Genomic DNA, 12982 nt, shown 5'->3' with positions numbered 1-12982 from the left:
CATCCGGGCAAACAAGGGGCGACTGAGAACGCACACTTTGCACACTAGTGGCTGACTCTATCTGATTGAACTCTAAAAGCTAGTTTTCTACTTTCTCTTAACTGCAAAACACTTGTGACAATTACAAGAGTGTTATACATTTTGGTAAAATCGGTAAAAAGGCTTTCAACTCTAAATTAAGAATAAAAATTATTACTTGCAGGCATCAATAAGCAAATGGATTTTTGTTTTACCTTAGAATATCTAGTGTAGTACACACTGTTCATGGAAGATCAATAAATATTGACTAGATTTCTCCACCTGATTCATTCTGCAAATGGAAAATACTTAAACTTCAGAAATATTTTATATTTTTAGTGAGGTCAAAACACATCATAACTTGACACTACATAAATACAATATTTTGGCCTCAATTTTAAAAGTGAATTTTATCAAATCTCTATGTAATGATAGAAAAACAAATATAATTATGCATGATCTTTAATGTGATTTCTTTTAAAAAATATTTTACTTAAATATTTTTAGAGAGAAGGGAAGGAAGGGAGAAAGAGAGGAAGAGAAGCATCAGTGTGTGGTTGCCTCTCATGTGTCCCCTACTGGGGACCTGGCCTGCAGCCCAGGCATGTGCCCTGACTGGGAATTGAACCAGCGACCCTTTGCTTCTCAGGCTAGCACCCAGTCCACTGAACCACACCAGCCAGGGCTCAATTTCTTAATTAAATTTTATAACCTTCCAAAATGTTTGAGGCAAAACAATTAATATTATCTTTGTGTACTAATTTGTGCTTATTTAAACAAGTTTTATCTCATTTCTATTATCCAATACTTTCTTAATGTGTAAATTAGTATTCTGTAGTTGCAAGTAATAAAAATCAACTCTGGATAACTTTAGACAAAATAACTTACTAGAATGTTTTCAGAGGCCTACAGAATCCGTGTGAAGCGATGAACTGGACTGGGGAAGGGCTGGTGTACGTGCACACACACACATACACATACATACAGGGGTCGCTGGGAGACTCTATAAAGAAAACTTTAGTGTTTGGCTCACTGCGACTCAAAATTAGTTTATCTTTCTGGAGACAAAAGGAAAAAGATGGCTCAGACTGCCAAAGAGGCTGAGGCTGAGGGGAATGAAAAACGTATCTAGCTGGATAAAGTGGCATCTGGTCACGCAGGTCTCATGCCAAACTGAGTGTTTGTCCACCAGTCCTGTGGACAACAGAGAAATGCTGCTAAACACTGAGGACACAGTGCCATGAAGGAAATGTTTCAGGGCGGCAAAATTCCAGGCCCCGGAGTTAGGTGAACTAATTTCTGAAAGTAGTCTTACTTTTCAAAGCGGCCTTGTTTGGAAAGCCTGCTGGGTGTAGAGGCCCAGCTCAGCACTGTTCGGGCCCCGCCCCGTCAGGCTCCGCCCCCATCTCAGGTCAGAGGAGTCTGGGAGCTGCCCCAATCCCGAGCCTCAGTTCAGCCTAACCCCGCCCCTACCCCCCCGGGTCCCTCCCGCACCGCCCCCTCTGTATCCCTGGAGACGCTCTGGCGTCTGCTCTTCCTGCAGCTGGCTCTACCAGGTCCTGCAACCACCGCGGGAAGTGGGGAGCGCGTCCCTCGCCCAGCACCTGACACCCGTGGGGGCCGGAAAACCAGTTGTTCCCTCGGGCCAGTCCACTGAGGTTCGTGACGCAGGGAGGAAGCTTGGGGCAGGACTTGGACGGCTCCAGTTTGAGGCGGGCAGCTGTTTTTCCAGGCAGTGCCTTCCCTGACCCCCACTGGCCTTCCTCATCAGTCCACGTACTTGGGGGCTCAAGCTTCCTCAGCGGAGGCCCACGCTCCCCAGTCCACCCAGTCCACCATGTGAGGGCAGTGGGGAAATGAGCGGATGTAGGAATAAATCACTAGGCCTGTGCAGAACTAGGTAGGAGCAGAAAGAGAACTGAGATACCCTCGGTTTGGGTAAAAATAAGTAAGTTTTCAAGATCGAATTGTTATCCCTAATGTCACATTTGTATTGGAAATACAGGGTGCAGGAAAAGCAAGTTTACAGCTCCAAGTATGGGAAGCACAGAGTTTATTCTTACATTATTATTTACTATTATATTATTTTCCATATGAACAACTGTAAACTTACTTTTGCCTCACCCTGTATATCAACATTCAGGTGTATTGGTGTTTCATTGAATTAGTTATTAATTTCTCCCACAGTGTCTATACTTTCTTTTTAAGTTCCTTTAAACACAAAGTCGGTATTTGGCATTTGCTACATGAATAACTCTTATTCCATGGTATGGGGTGGGGAGAGAAACTGTTCTATTAACTAATTTTAAACTTTTTTCTTCTCTCCTTTGCTATTATTACTTCCTGATTTTCAGACTGAATTGAAGTCTGTAGCTTGGAAAGACCTCAGCAGTAACCTCCAAATGTAAGTCAAGTGAATCATGGCCTGTCTTCAAACACTGTTTCTGAGTTGTATTTTGATTAACCATCCATAAATATCAGTTGGTAGGAAATCTATTTATTTGGTTTAACTACTTATCTAATTACCTACCATTAGGTGATTAGAGTGCTAGGAGTTTCTAAAAAGTATGAGACAAGGGATAAACATTTAGTGACTCTTTGAACTTCTTTAAGTGTGAATTTAAAAAAAATCTTTCCAGGAATATAATTATTTCTATTTCTTCTGTAGTTTTCTTTAACCTTTCATAGTAAGAGAGCTCATGGTCATCATGAAATGTTCTAATTCTCATAAATGATTTTGTCGATAATAAAATCATTTATTTTGAATTGTCTTGATGACAAATAATAAATTAGTTTACTGGCTTTATTGTTCACATCTCTGCTGTACCCCACAGTGGCTGAATTCTGAGCCGGTGGCCAGCCTCAGACATAGTCACTCCCCAGTAGCCTCTGTCCACAGCGCTAGGCCTGCCCTTCCTTTGTGTTTCCTGATGAGGCTCTCTCCTGGGACACTGGGCAAGAGGGCTCTCTTTGAAGAATTTTACTTGGGGGCCAGAGATACAGACTCACACTGTGGGACACAGTCAGCCTGACCCAGCACTCTTAAACCTTTCATCCTGTATTTCTCCATTCTCATTTGTCTTTCCATGCCGAGGCCAAATTTAGAGACTAAATACAACCCATACAAGAGCCAACCAGCAGATCAAAGAATGCACCAAATCTCTTCTGAATACCAACAGTGGAATGGCTTCAGGCAGCCTTTTGATCTTTGCCTCATCCCCTGTGGAGCCACATGCAGCACAGCCTACTTGCTGGCACTGGGGGAGCTGCCTCTGGGTCCTCAGCTTCACCCTCAGCTCCTGGGGCTAAGCTTGTTTTGGTGCCAGCCAGAGAAATTCCTGTCATTCTCCTTCTCCCTGACTCACCTGAACCTGAGCCATTGCCCTCCCTCCTGTTGCTCCCATCTTGTGTTACGTCCTCCTCCGTGGTCTTGAGTTGGGAGACCCTTGAGGAAGTGCCATGTTAAGGACGTGTTACACTTCTGCCTCAGGCCTCCATCAGTCCCCTTCCCAAGGTTAGAGATCACCGAGGAGCTGGGAACACTGGCCAAGGCTAGGAAAATAATACAACTCATTTTAACAAAGAGCAAAAGGCTTTCTCTTCACTCTATAGGTATACTTTAACCTTGAAAGAACAGACCCCAAACCATACTTGAATTTTTTTTCACTTATTTTTCCCTTTGGCTGCTTCTATATGCTAGAATACTTTCGAATGCAGCATAAGTCAGACTGAACTTATAAAAGAGATAGTGATTACTTAGATGAGAAAATAGTTACAGGATCCCTTTAAATATTTGATGCATTTCAAATATTAACATAGTGTGGAAAAATTTCAGTATACACATTACCTATTGTGGAACACAAAGTACCCTTATGAGACCATGTATTTTGAAAAACAGAATCTCTTTTTTCAACAGGCATAGGCAAGGCAGGATGTGGGGTTTGGAGAAGAAAGAGAACCTGCTCAACTGTAACTCCTCTGACCTTAAACTTTCCAACATAGATTGCTTGAGGGATATTTTTCCCAATATGCAGTTAATAACTTTTTCCCACTTTATCATTCAGCTCTGATCACCCCCACTCAGAGTTTGTGCCTTGAGGCTTGCCAGCAGGGCTTGCGATACTTACATTAAACTAAATTTAAGAGTAAAGGTGCTCCTGCTGCTAATGCTCTCACATCAGAGGAGAGCAAAATGAAGAAACTGGCAGCTGAAGGGTAATGGCAGGAAACGCCGACTTCAGTTCTGAGGGGCAAAAAAAATCACAGTTGATGTGTGTGATGAAGAAGCCCTGCGTTTCCGCCTATAGCATCTGCACTTGATTTCATTAGATGTTTATGTTTTCTAGCACAAATAATCTAACTCAAGTAAACATCCAAATGAGTACATTTGATGTCAGAGACTGGCAGCCCAGCTTGGGGAGGGAGGGCTGATGTACGTCTTAATGGGGTATATTGGCCGAGTCAGAGCTTCTGGGGCCTCGCCCAGCTCTTTCTCAGCAGCCGTACCCTCCTAGTATGCGGAGAACTTGCAAGCACTGTTTTCTCGTTTCAAAGCACAGTTATGCGGGGATCACCGCCCCCAATGCCCTTGGTAAGCACAGTGGGGCTCTCAGAACAGACTTAATTCACAGAGGCCGGAATGCCCTGACTGGGGCAAGAAGAGTCATTGTTTTCTTCTCTCCCTTTCAAAACCCACTAGGAATAGACAGGTCAGGGTTAAGCAGCTGAGCTGGTCCAGATTTGCCCCGTAATGTTAGAGGACTTTGAACATAGAGTCTTCACCGTTTCTATGAGATAGGTTCATGGGAAGGGGGTCTGGGGAGCCCTTGGTGTCCCTTGAAAACTGGACATGGCGTCCAACCCTACATTCGTCAGAACTTCTCACCACATGTTCTGCATAATGTTGCCAGTTCATAGGTTCTGATTATCCAAGCAACTCAACCAGTTAATATAATATCTAATAAAAATATATATTTTTAATTACAAAGGAATTAAATCACTATGTTATGAAGTTATGAAGTATATAATACAATATGTTTGTAATATTTGTTCTGGAGGAGAGGACTAACATTTGCTGTTTAGACCGTGTGCTTTAAAACTACAACTGTCTAAAAATGGGTGGACAGTATGTTTCATGGGTCGTATGATAATCTGGATAATTTAGGACTTTTTATTAAGATTGTATTATATCTACAACAAGACACCATTCTGCATTAGAATTTTCTCTTTAGTTAAGTGAAGAACTATTTTCAGGCCAGGGTAGGAGTCTGTTTTTAGAACACAAGACTGCTTGTTGCTACATTGAATTTCAAGAGTTCCTTTGTTCTCATTGGATTGCTCCCCGCCACCCCTACCCCTGCTACAGCTTTGCAGCACAGAGTATTGAGTTTCCGGCATGCACAGGTGGCTGCACCTCAGGCCTGACTCTGTCTCTCTCTCCACCTCTACCCAGACTACCCTCCTCTTTCACCCAGATTTCACAGCAAGCTCCCGGCTGGCCTCTGCTGCCTGCCCTTCTCCCTGCAGCCTACGTTTAAAAGAGAAGCCAGGGTAATCCTCCAAAGGTGGGAGTCAGGCCGTGTCACTCCTCTGCCCAAAACCCTCCAGGGTATTCTTACCTCAATTGGAGTGAAAGTCACAGTTTTTACAGTAACTTTCAAGATCCTATCTCCTCAGAACACAAAACTCCTCATGTATTTGACTTCATCTCCTTATGCTTTTATTTATCTCTTTGCTACTGTGAGCATTTGGATACTTTCTAGCTCCTTGCTTAATTTTCGCTATAGATCTTCTACATATTTTGTTCTTTCCTCATAATATAAATTCTTGAGGTCAGAGATCTTTGCATTTCTGTTCACTGCTGTTTTCAGCCCCTAAAACAGTATCTGGCACCAAGGAGTAGCATCATCTGCTAAATATAGTCAACGACCACATTGATGGTGAATTCCTCTAGGTCACAGTGGTAGTAAATGCTGGAGGTAAGTAATTTAAAACAAACAAAAAAAAAACCAAGCCTTCCTGTTGCTTGGTGGGGCTAAAGGTCAAGGTCAAAACTGATGGACATATTGCTGGTGGAATCAAGAGGGGCTGGCCTTTTGGATGCCTCTTCGGTTAACAGTAGAAGTGTGGGTTGTTTTGCACCTGAAAGCCCTTGCAACATGCGGCAGTTTTTCCATTCCGTGCCCACTGACATTATTTCCACACTCCTTCCTCTGCAGAGTAAAGTTTAGATAACCTGATTTTGTTATAGACCCCCCTTTATTATTGCTCCCTCATCTTCTCCATTGGGACGCGTTGCATTTCCCAAGGACGGCTGCAACAATATCTCCCATCTCCCTTCCTTTCCTTCAGTGTGACTTGAATGCTCTCTCATCAATACATGGGTCTATATGTTCACTCACTTTGTCTCTGGACAGGCCTATTATCCCAGCGGAAGTGATGCTCTGTGACTTTCAAGGACAGGCCCAAAAAGGGGGTACACCTTCCACCTGGCTTTTCTTTGGGATGCCTGCCTTTGGGGCCCTAAGCTGCCAAGTAAGAGGTCTAGGGCTGCCATGCTGTGAGGGAGCTCAAGCCTCATGGGGAGGCCACATGTGTATATTCTGGCAGAGAGCCCCAGTTCAGGTCCCAGCCAACAATAGCATCAACTATCAGGTGAAGACACTCACCGATGGTTCCTGCTCTCCTTCACCCCCAACCTTCTGAGTCTTCCCAGCAGAGGCCCCCGCCATTGTGGAGTGAAGCCAGTCCCTTGTGCCCTATCCTAATTCTTTACCCACAGAAAGTATGAACGGTAATAAAATGATTGTCGTTTTAATTAATCTTTTTAAAACTACTATGTTTCAAAGGGATTTGTTACACTGTTGTAGCTGTGCATCTCGTGGCGTTGTCTCTTTGTTGAGAGTGATTCTTGGCATCTGTCACTTCTAAGGGAAAGCCTTTATTTGTGAAGAATGCAGATTTTTAGAAAGTAGCAAAATATGAGCAATTTTCAATTATTGATTATAACAGGAAAGCAAGGCATGAACATTTGAAACCCATAGCTGTCCTAAAAATCTTTACTTTTTAATTGCAATCATGTCTCCTAATAAAACTCATACGAACACTCGTGATTGACTAAATTTTCAGCTCATTTATCAGATCTTCTACCTCATAGTAGAGATATACACAAGCAATAAATTGGCCAAAAGGCAGCTAGTGGAAGAAAATAATGAGAGAAGCAACCTGTAGATTCACTCACTGTGTATCATTCCCGAATAACAGCTATAGCTCTACACAGAGAGGCATTCTCAGCTCAGATGACAGACTGTGGATCTAACAATGTCTTTTTTTAAAAAAGATTTTATTTATTTATTTATAGAGAGGAAAGGGAGGGAGAAAGAGAGAGAGAGAAACATCAATGTGTGGTTGCTGGGGGCCGTGGCCTGCACCCCAGGCATGTGCCCTGACTGGGAATCAAACCTGTGATGCTTTGGTTCACAACCCATGCTCCATCCACTGAGCTACGCCAGTCAGGGCTACAATGCCTTAAAATATTCTTTGAAATATTTATCTTTAAAATACCACTTCTTTTCCCTCCTTCCCTTCCTCCCTCCCTCTCTCCCCTTACCTCCCCTCCTCCCTCCCTCCCTCCCTTCCTTCCTTCCTACTCTTTTTGTAGTACGAAATGACTACCCTGCCCCCACTGCCCGCGCCACGCCCAAAGCTTACATCTCTAGCCAGACAGAAGCTGCCATGCTCCCCCACCTCAATTCCAAGGTACGTGACCCTGGTTTTCATTTCTTTTCCTACAGAATAAATTTCTCATAGTAAGAACTGTCAATGGCATGTCTCAGAAAACAAATGGCTTAATGCCAAAAATATATTGCTATATTCAGAATATTCAAATTTGTGGCTTCAAAGGATTGATGAGCTTTATTTAAATATTAAGAATATATTTAAACATACATTTATTAACATATGTATTCTTTATAGTAATAAAGAATATACTTATTAAATATATTTATTTAAGCTAGTACTCATTTGATCATTTTATTTTTTATACCAATTATATCATGGTCCCCATAAAGCTTTGGAGATATATATTTTTGTTTTTTTAGAAAAACATGTGTGTGGAGAACAGAAAGCAGAAGCTTTAGGAAGGAACAGTATCTGGCTTCCAATCCACAAGGTCCTGAGTGCTGGTTTCCTGTTTGGAGGAAGGAGGACGCAGTCCCACTAGGAGGGGTGATTGGCAGGCGCGATCTGCTCCTGAAATGACCGCGCAGCCCGCAAACGCGCCAGCCAGCTTAGCCTCCCTGTGAAGGGCTGCACAGCGCCAGGAGTTGTAGCCCAGAGATGGCAGGGCAGAGAACTTGGTGTATTTTGTCATAACTATGAATCTGGACTGAGATTGCATTACTTAGTAATTACATTCATAATTGTCTGGATGCTTAGTAATGCACATATTATTTGTAAATATAAATAACTTACATATCTTAGTTTGATTATTTTCTTTATATACATAACTTTTCATTTCCTGCCAGGCATAATGACCAAAGATTATGAGATGACTTTTCTTCTGAAAAAAATTACACCTCACTTTTATTATTTCTGGGACAGACCCAAGCCCCTGAACTAAATATCAATAAGTACATTTACTAGACTACATAAAAGTTTTTTTAACAATAGCAAATCAAATTTTCTTTTCAAAAAATGTAAAAACTAAATTTTTCATGACATGCATAGTTCCATGATATATATTATTATTTAGGTCCAGCTGACATACTACTGAAATATACATGTATATAGATACACTGATCTGTACATTTTACTTTTAAAAATGTGAAATATTAACAAAATCTGAAAAATATCATTTTCCCTATCTTTCTTAATGACTAAGGTTACATTTTATTTTCAACATGAGCAAAAACAAAGCCAATCCCACATCTCTAAAATAAGATGCAAACTCAATTTTAAAGAAAAGTTTTTCTTGTATTAGTATTGAATAAAAACATTTCTAGCATAGTCATTTCTGGCAAAGTTTTGTATCAGCATTCTCCATTACTTCTGAATAAAAATAGATATTTATTCAGTGCTATTCTGCCATGGTTATAAGATATTAATAATATGTTTGTTTTTAATGGTGCAAGGGTGTGTAAAGAACAAACACACTAAATGTGTAATATATTTCTCCACAAATATATTTTTCTTAAAATCGCTTTGCATTTGGAACTTTTAATAATAATTTGAGTTTCATGTATGATTATAAAAAACACTCAGCATTTCAGAGCAAATCCCTTAATGTTTGGAACAAATAAATTTTACATTTTTTTATCCAGTAGCTATTCTTAGTTCAAGATTCTGTGCCAAACAGAATATGACTTCTGTAACCTGTAATGTTGCACCAGGAAACAACATGAGTAAAATGGAAGATCTTAGAAGCTTTGAGGGAAAAAAAATACATTTATTTAAAAATGCAGATGATTTTAGTGTGTTTGATGTTTTATTTGTTTATACACTTGGTTTGATATTCTTCCCTGTCTTTTTCCACTCAAGAAAATCAGAAGTTAGGAATTATCAATCAATGACCTACCTCTAAAAACTATTGCAGCTTGTGTATCACACATGATATTATGCCCTGAATGCTTCTGTTCTCCCGGTGGCATTCCACCACCTTTGGTAGCTTTTCTACTTGATAAGCCAGTGCTTTATTATTGCTTTCCACTTCATTTAGGTCTCAATTGATCAAAGAAAAAGAGGACATAGATCATTACCTGGAGGTGAATTTCAAAGGGTTGTCAAAAGAGGAGGTTGCTGCGTAAGTATAACCTCTTAAAGGTACTTTAATGTAAAGTTTGTTTCTTTTGTCTTGATTCTTTATTGAAATTTCAATTTTCCTGTGCAGTACACCTTTTCACTGGAACATGGCATTTAAAAATTAAAGCTCATATTAAATAGTGATAAGTCATGTCCATTGATCTTACACATATCAAAGTCTTTAATTGTATGGCTCTCAGAATTCTCATATTTACCGAGATACTATACTGTCACATTTGCAATATTTTAGTTAAGTCTGTGTCATTAATTGCTTATTAACCTCAGTTTTAAGGTGTGTTGCCTCCATGTGGGAGAAAAGAGCTTGAAGAGAAAGATTCGTATCTTTTTCTCCTGGTGATTAAAAAAAAACCCACCCCACCCCAATAACCCACTAAAAGAATGAATGGATCATAGTTTATTGCTTAATTTTAAAATAATTCTAAATTGTCTGGATTTATTTATTAAATCAGCAATGTAAACTTCGCCATTTTACCACTAGTTAGAAACTAATTTAGGTTGTGAGTAAAAACAGTATAAAAATTCATGTAGGTTAGTAAGAAATACATAGAAACCTAGAACAATAGCTAAAAGGTTAGTGTTTCTTACCTATAGACTGGGTGACTGTTGTAAGATCATTAGATACAATCATTGAAAAATGAAAATGTTAAAAATGCACATGCATCTTATGGAGTTCATTAGATGATTCAATTAAAACAATTTAGGAAAAAGTGCCTTGAAAAGATTAGTATTGTCTAGGACTATGGGATCCCAATGAAAAAGTATCACTAATGATATTTTTGGTATAGGTTTTCATGTAGTTTAAAATTCTAAGTCTCTTGATATCTATCATTAGATATTATTTTATTAATATACATAGGACCCAGGAAAAGGGAACAGTTCATTCTGTCGGCAGACACTTTGTAGAGTGTCACGGTTTTACAGTGGCTGTTGTCACCGCCTTCCTTGGAGCTCGCTGACTGCCGTGTGTGGCGCATGAGACCTCTGGCTCAATGCGATGCTGACTGTTAATGTGTTAATGTCCCATGGTAACCTGCTGGATAAAATTAGAGGGCAGCATTGTCTGATGATACAATCACTTCTTAAAAGAAAAATACACGTGAGGGATAGTTGCATTTTGATTTAAATATAAGAACATGCAAGTAGCTATAACCAGCTTGAAAATTAGGACTTAAATTTGGAATTAAACTTATTCTTCACATAATTAAACAGCCTGGAAATCTAGATAATTAAAATCTGCTACGCTTTCAGTCTGTTCTGAAGAAACCTTTGATCTAAGACAATGCAGAACAGGCTGTATGGCAAAGTATTCTCTTAATAATATTTTTTTCACTAAGGAGACTACCAAATTGATTTCAAATTCACATTATGCTACCGAAAACAAGCAGCACTGGGTACTCCTCAACCCTTAATGTTGCCTTCTCCTTAAAGCTTCTTGCACTTGAATACTTTTATTTTTTTAGGCCAAAGCTTTTCCCCTAGGAAAGTGGATGCACACCTTAACAGGGAGATAGCTTGTATTTAACTCCTAGTATGCTTGTGACTGGCATACATTCTACACTTTTCCCCGGACAAGCTAATTGAATAGCATTATAAAGAAGAAAATTGGTGCGTAAGTTCAGTGCCTATCAGCAGTAACCAGCGGGTGCCATTAGGAATTCTGTTTATTCTGCTAACCAAAGATTTGCCGCGTAAAACCTTTTGTTAGCCATTCACCTCTGAAAATGTCAGTTTGGTCAGCAAGAATGTAAGTGCCTACTTTATAGCTAACACCAGGTTTTTCACAGTGGGGGAGACAACGGTGTTTTATTGTGAAGTACTAGGCCCCATCCTTGTCTCTGTTTGAAACAACAAGATCTACGAGCAGAAAACAAACACGGGATGAGTGAGTCCTGATTGCACTGGGAAATCAGAGAGGACTAGGCAGTAGGACGGAACTTGTATTCCTGACAGGAGGAACTTGTATTATAAAACGATCCAAATGGTGTGTAACAGATCTGCAGTGCACAGGGATGCAATGGGAAGAAATTGGTGAATCGGATTTTTAACTGGGCAAAATCAGTGTCTAAGACACACCCTCACACCCCTCTCCTCTATACTACCTTAAACTTGTCTAAGGTGGCAATAGATGCTACCATTATTATTCTGTGTAACTGAAGTACACTAGCTTTGAGATCGTACGGCATGTGTGTGCTCTGTGTCTAGTCCCAAAGTAACCACGCATCCACTTCAGGACGTACCAGCCTACTTGTGTGTGAACTCACACTCCGAGACGTTCCTCCTATTGCAGTGGGCGGAGCGTTCCTGTCCTTGTCTGAGGACGGTCTCTACTTGCGCCCTGCATACCATCCCCTCTCCCTTCTTCTAAAGCATTCTTCTCCACCTCCCGCTTTTCCTTCCTCATTGGATCAATCTCATTCACACTGTACCTACTCTGATATTTCCCTTGACTCCTTATCCCTCTCCAGATTCTACCCCATTTTTCTCTGCCCTTCGCAGTAGCCAGAAGGAATGTCTCAGCATTTTCCCATCCTGTTCTTGCCTCACTTGACTCCTCCTGGATTTCCAGCCCCAGAACTCACTAAAACCTCTGTTCTGGGTGACCAATGTCCTCCATTTTTATCACCTCTAGTGGTCATGTTTCCATCCTTATCTCGGCTCGAGATTTTCACACCATTGGATAGAGTCCAGCACTCTCTCCTTGAATGGCCTGTATTTGTGGTTTCCAGCATGCCACGTTCTCCAATTTTCCTCCAAACTCTTCAGCTGCAGTGCCTCCATCTCCTGTGCTGGCTGGCTTTCTTTGCTCCAACTCTCAGGGTGATCTTTAGAAAAAATTAGATGGGGACACTCCTCTGTTTAAAACCCCTCCAAGATCTTCCCATTGTTCTTGTGATAAACTTGAAACTTCATCATGATAGCCTGAAGCTGTGCAGGGCTGGGACTCCGCTGGCCTCTCTGAGCTTTTCTCCTGTTCTCCCCACCCCACCCCATCCCCTCCCCACTCCCAGTGTGTCACTGCTGGCCCTCTTGTCTGCTGTTCCCTGACCTCACAGTTTAGCAGCCTGTCCCCCACTTTCTCCCAGTTGAATCATCGGGGTCTGTTTCTGATGTAACCCAGCCCCACCTTGCGTTGGGAGTTCGTCTG

The 12982-nt window shown here is 40.9% G+C and overlaps 1 protein-coding gene across 3 annotated transcripts in view; it reads left to right on the top strand.

Moving 5' to 3' along the window:
• Window positions 1-1527: 1527 nt before the first annotated feature.
• TTC29 (tetratricopeptide repeat domain 29) overlaps window positions 1528-12982 on the top strand; it is a 142159-nt gene continuing 130704 nt past the window's right edge. For 2 of the 3 annotated variants that reach the window (XM_028521509.2, XM_036031861.1), the window contains exons 1-4: window positions 1528-1676; window positions 2373-2422; window positions 7679-7776; window positions 9734-9817. In XM_028521509.2, the coding sequence (XP_028377310.1) occupies window positions 7685-7776; window positions 9734-9817 (176 nt within the window). In that variant the 5' untranslated portion in view covers window positions 1528-1676; window positions 2373-2422; window positions 7679-7684. The remainder of the gene's footprint in view (window positions 1677-2372; window positions 2423-7678; window positions 7777-9733; window positions 9818-12982) is intronic. The other variant, XM_036031860.1, reaches the window with a different exon arrangement.

The sequence above is a fragment of the Phyllostomus discolor genome, chromosome 8 (assembly GCF_004126475.2).
Source record: "Phyllostomus discolor isolate MPI-MPIP mPhyDis1 chromosome 8, mPhyDis1.pri.v3, whole genome shotgun sequence".
Lineage (NCBI taxonomy): Eukaryota > Metazoa > Chordata > Mammalia > Chiroptera > Phyllostomidae > Phyllostomus > Phyllostomus discolor.
Note: the sequence above shows the minus strand (reverse complement) of the source record. Positions and strands in the feature narration are given on the sequence as shown.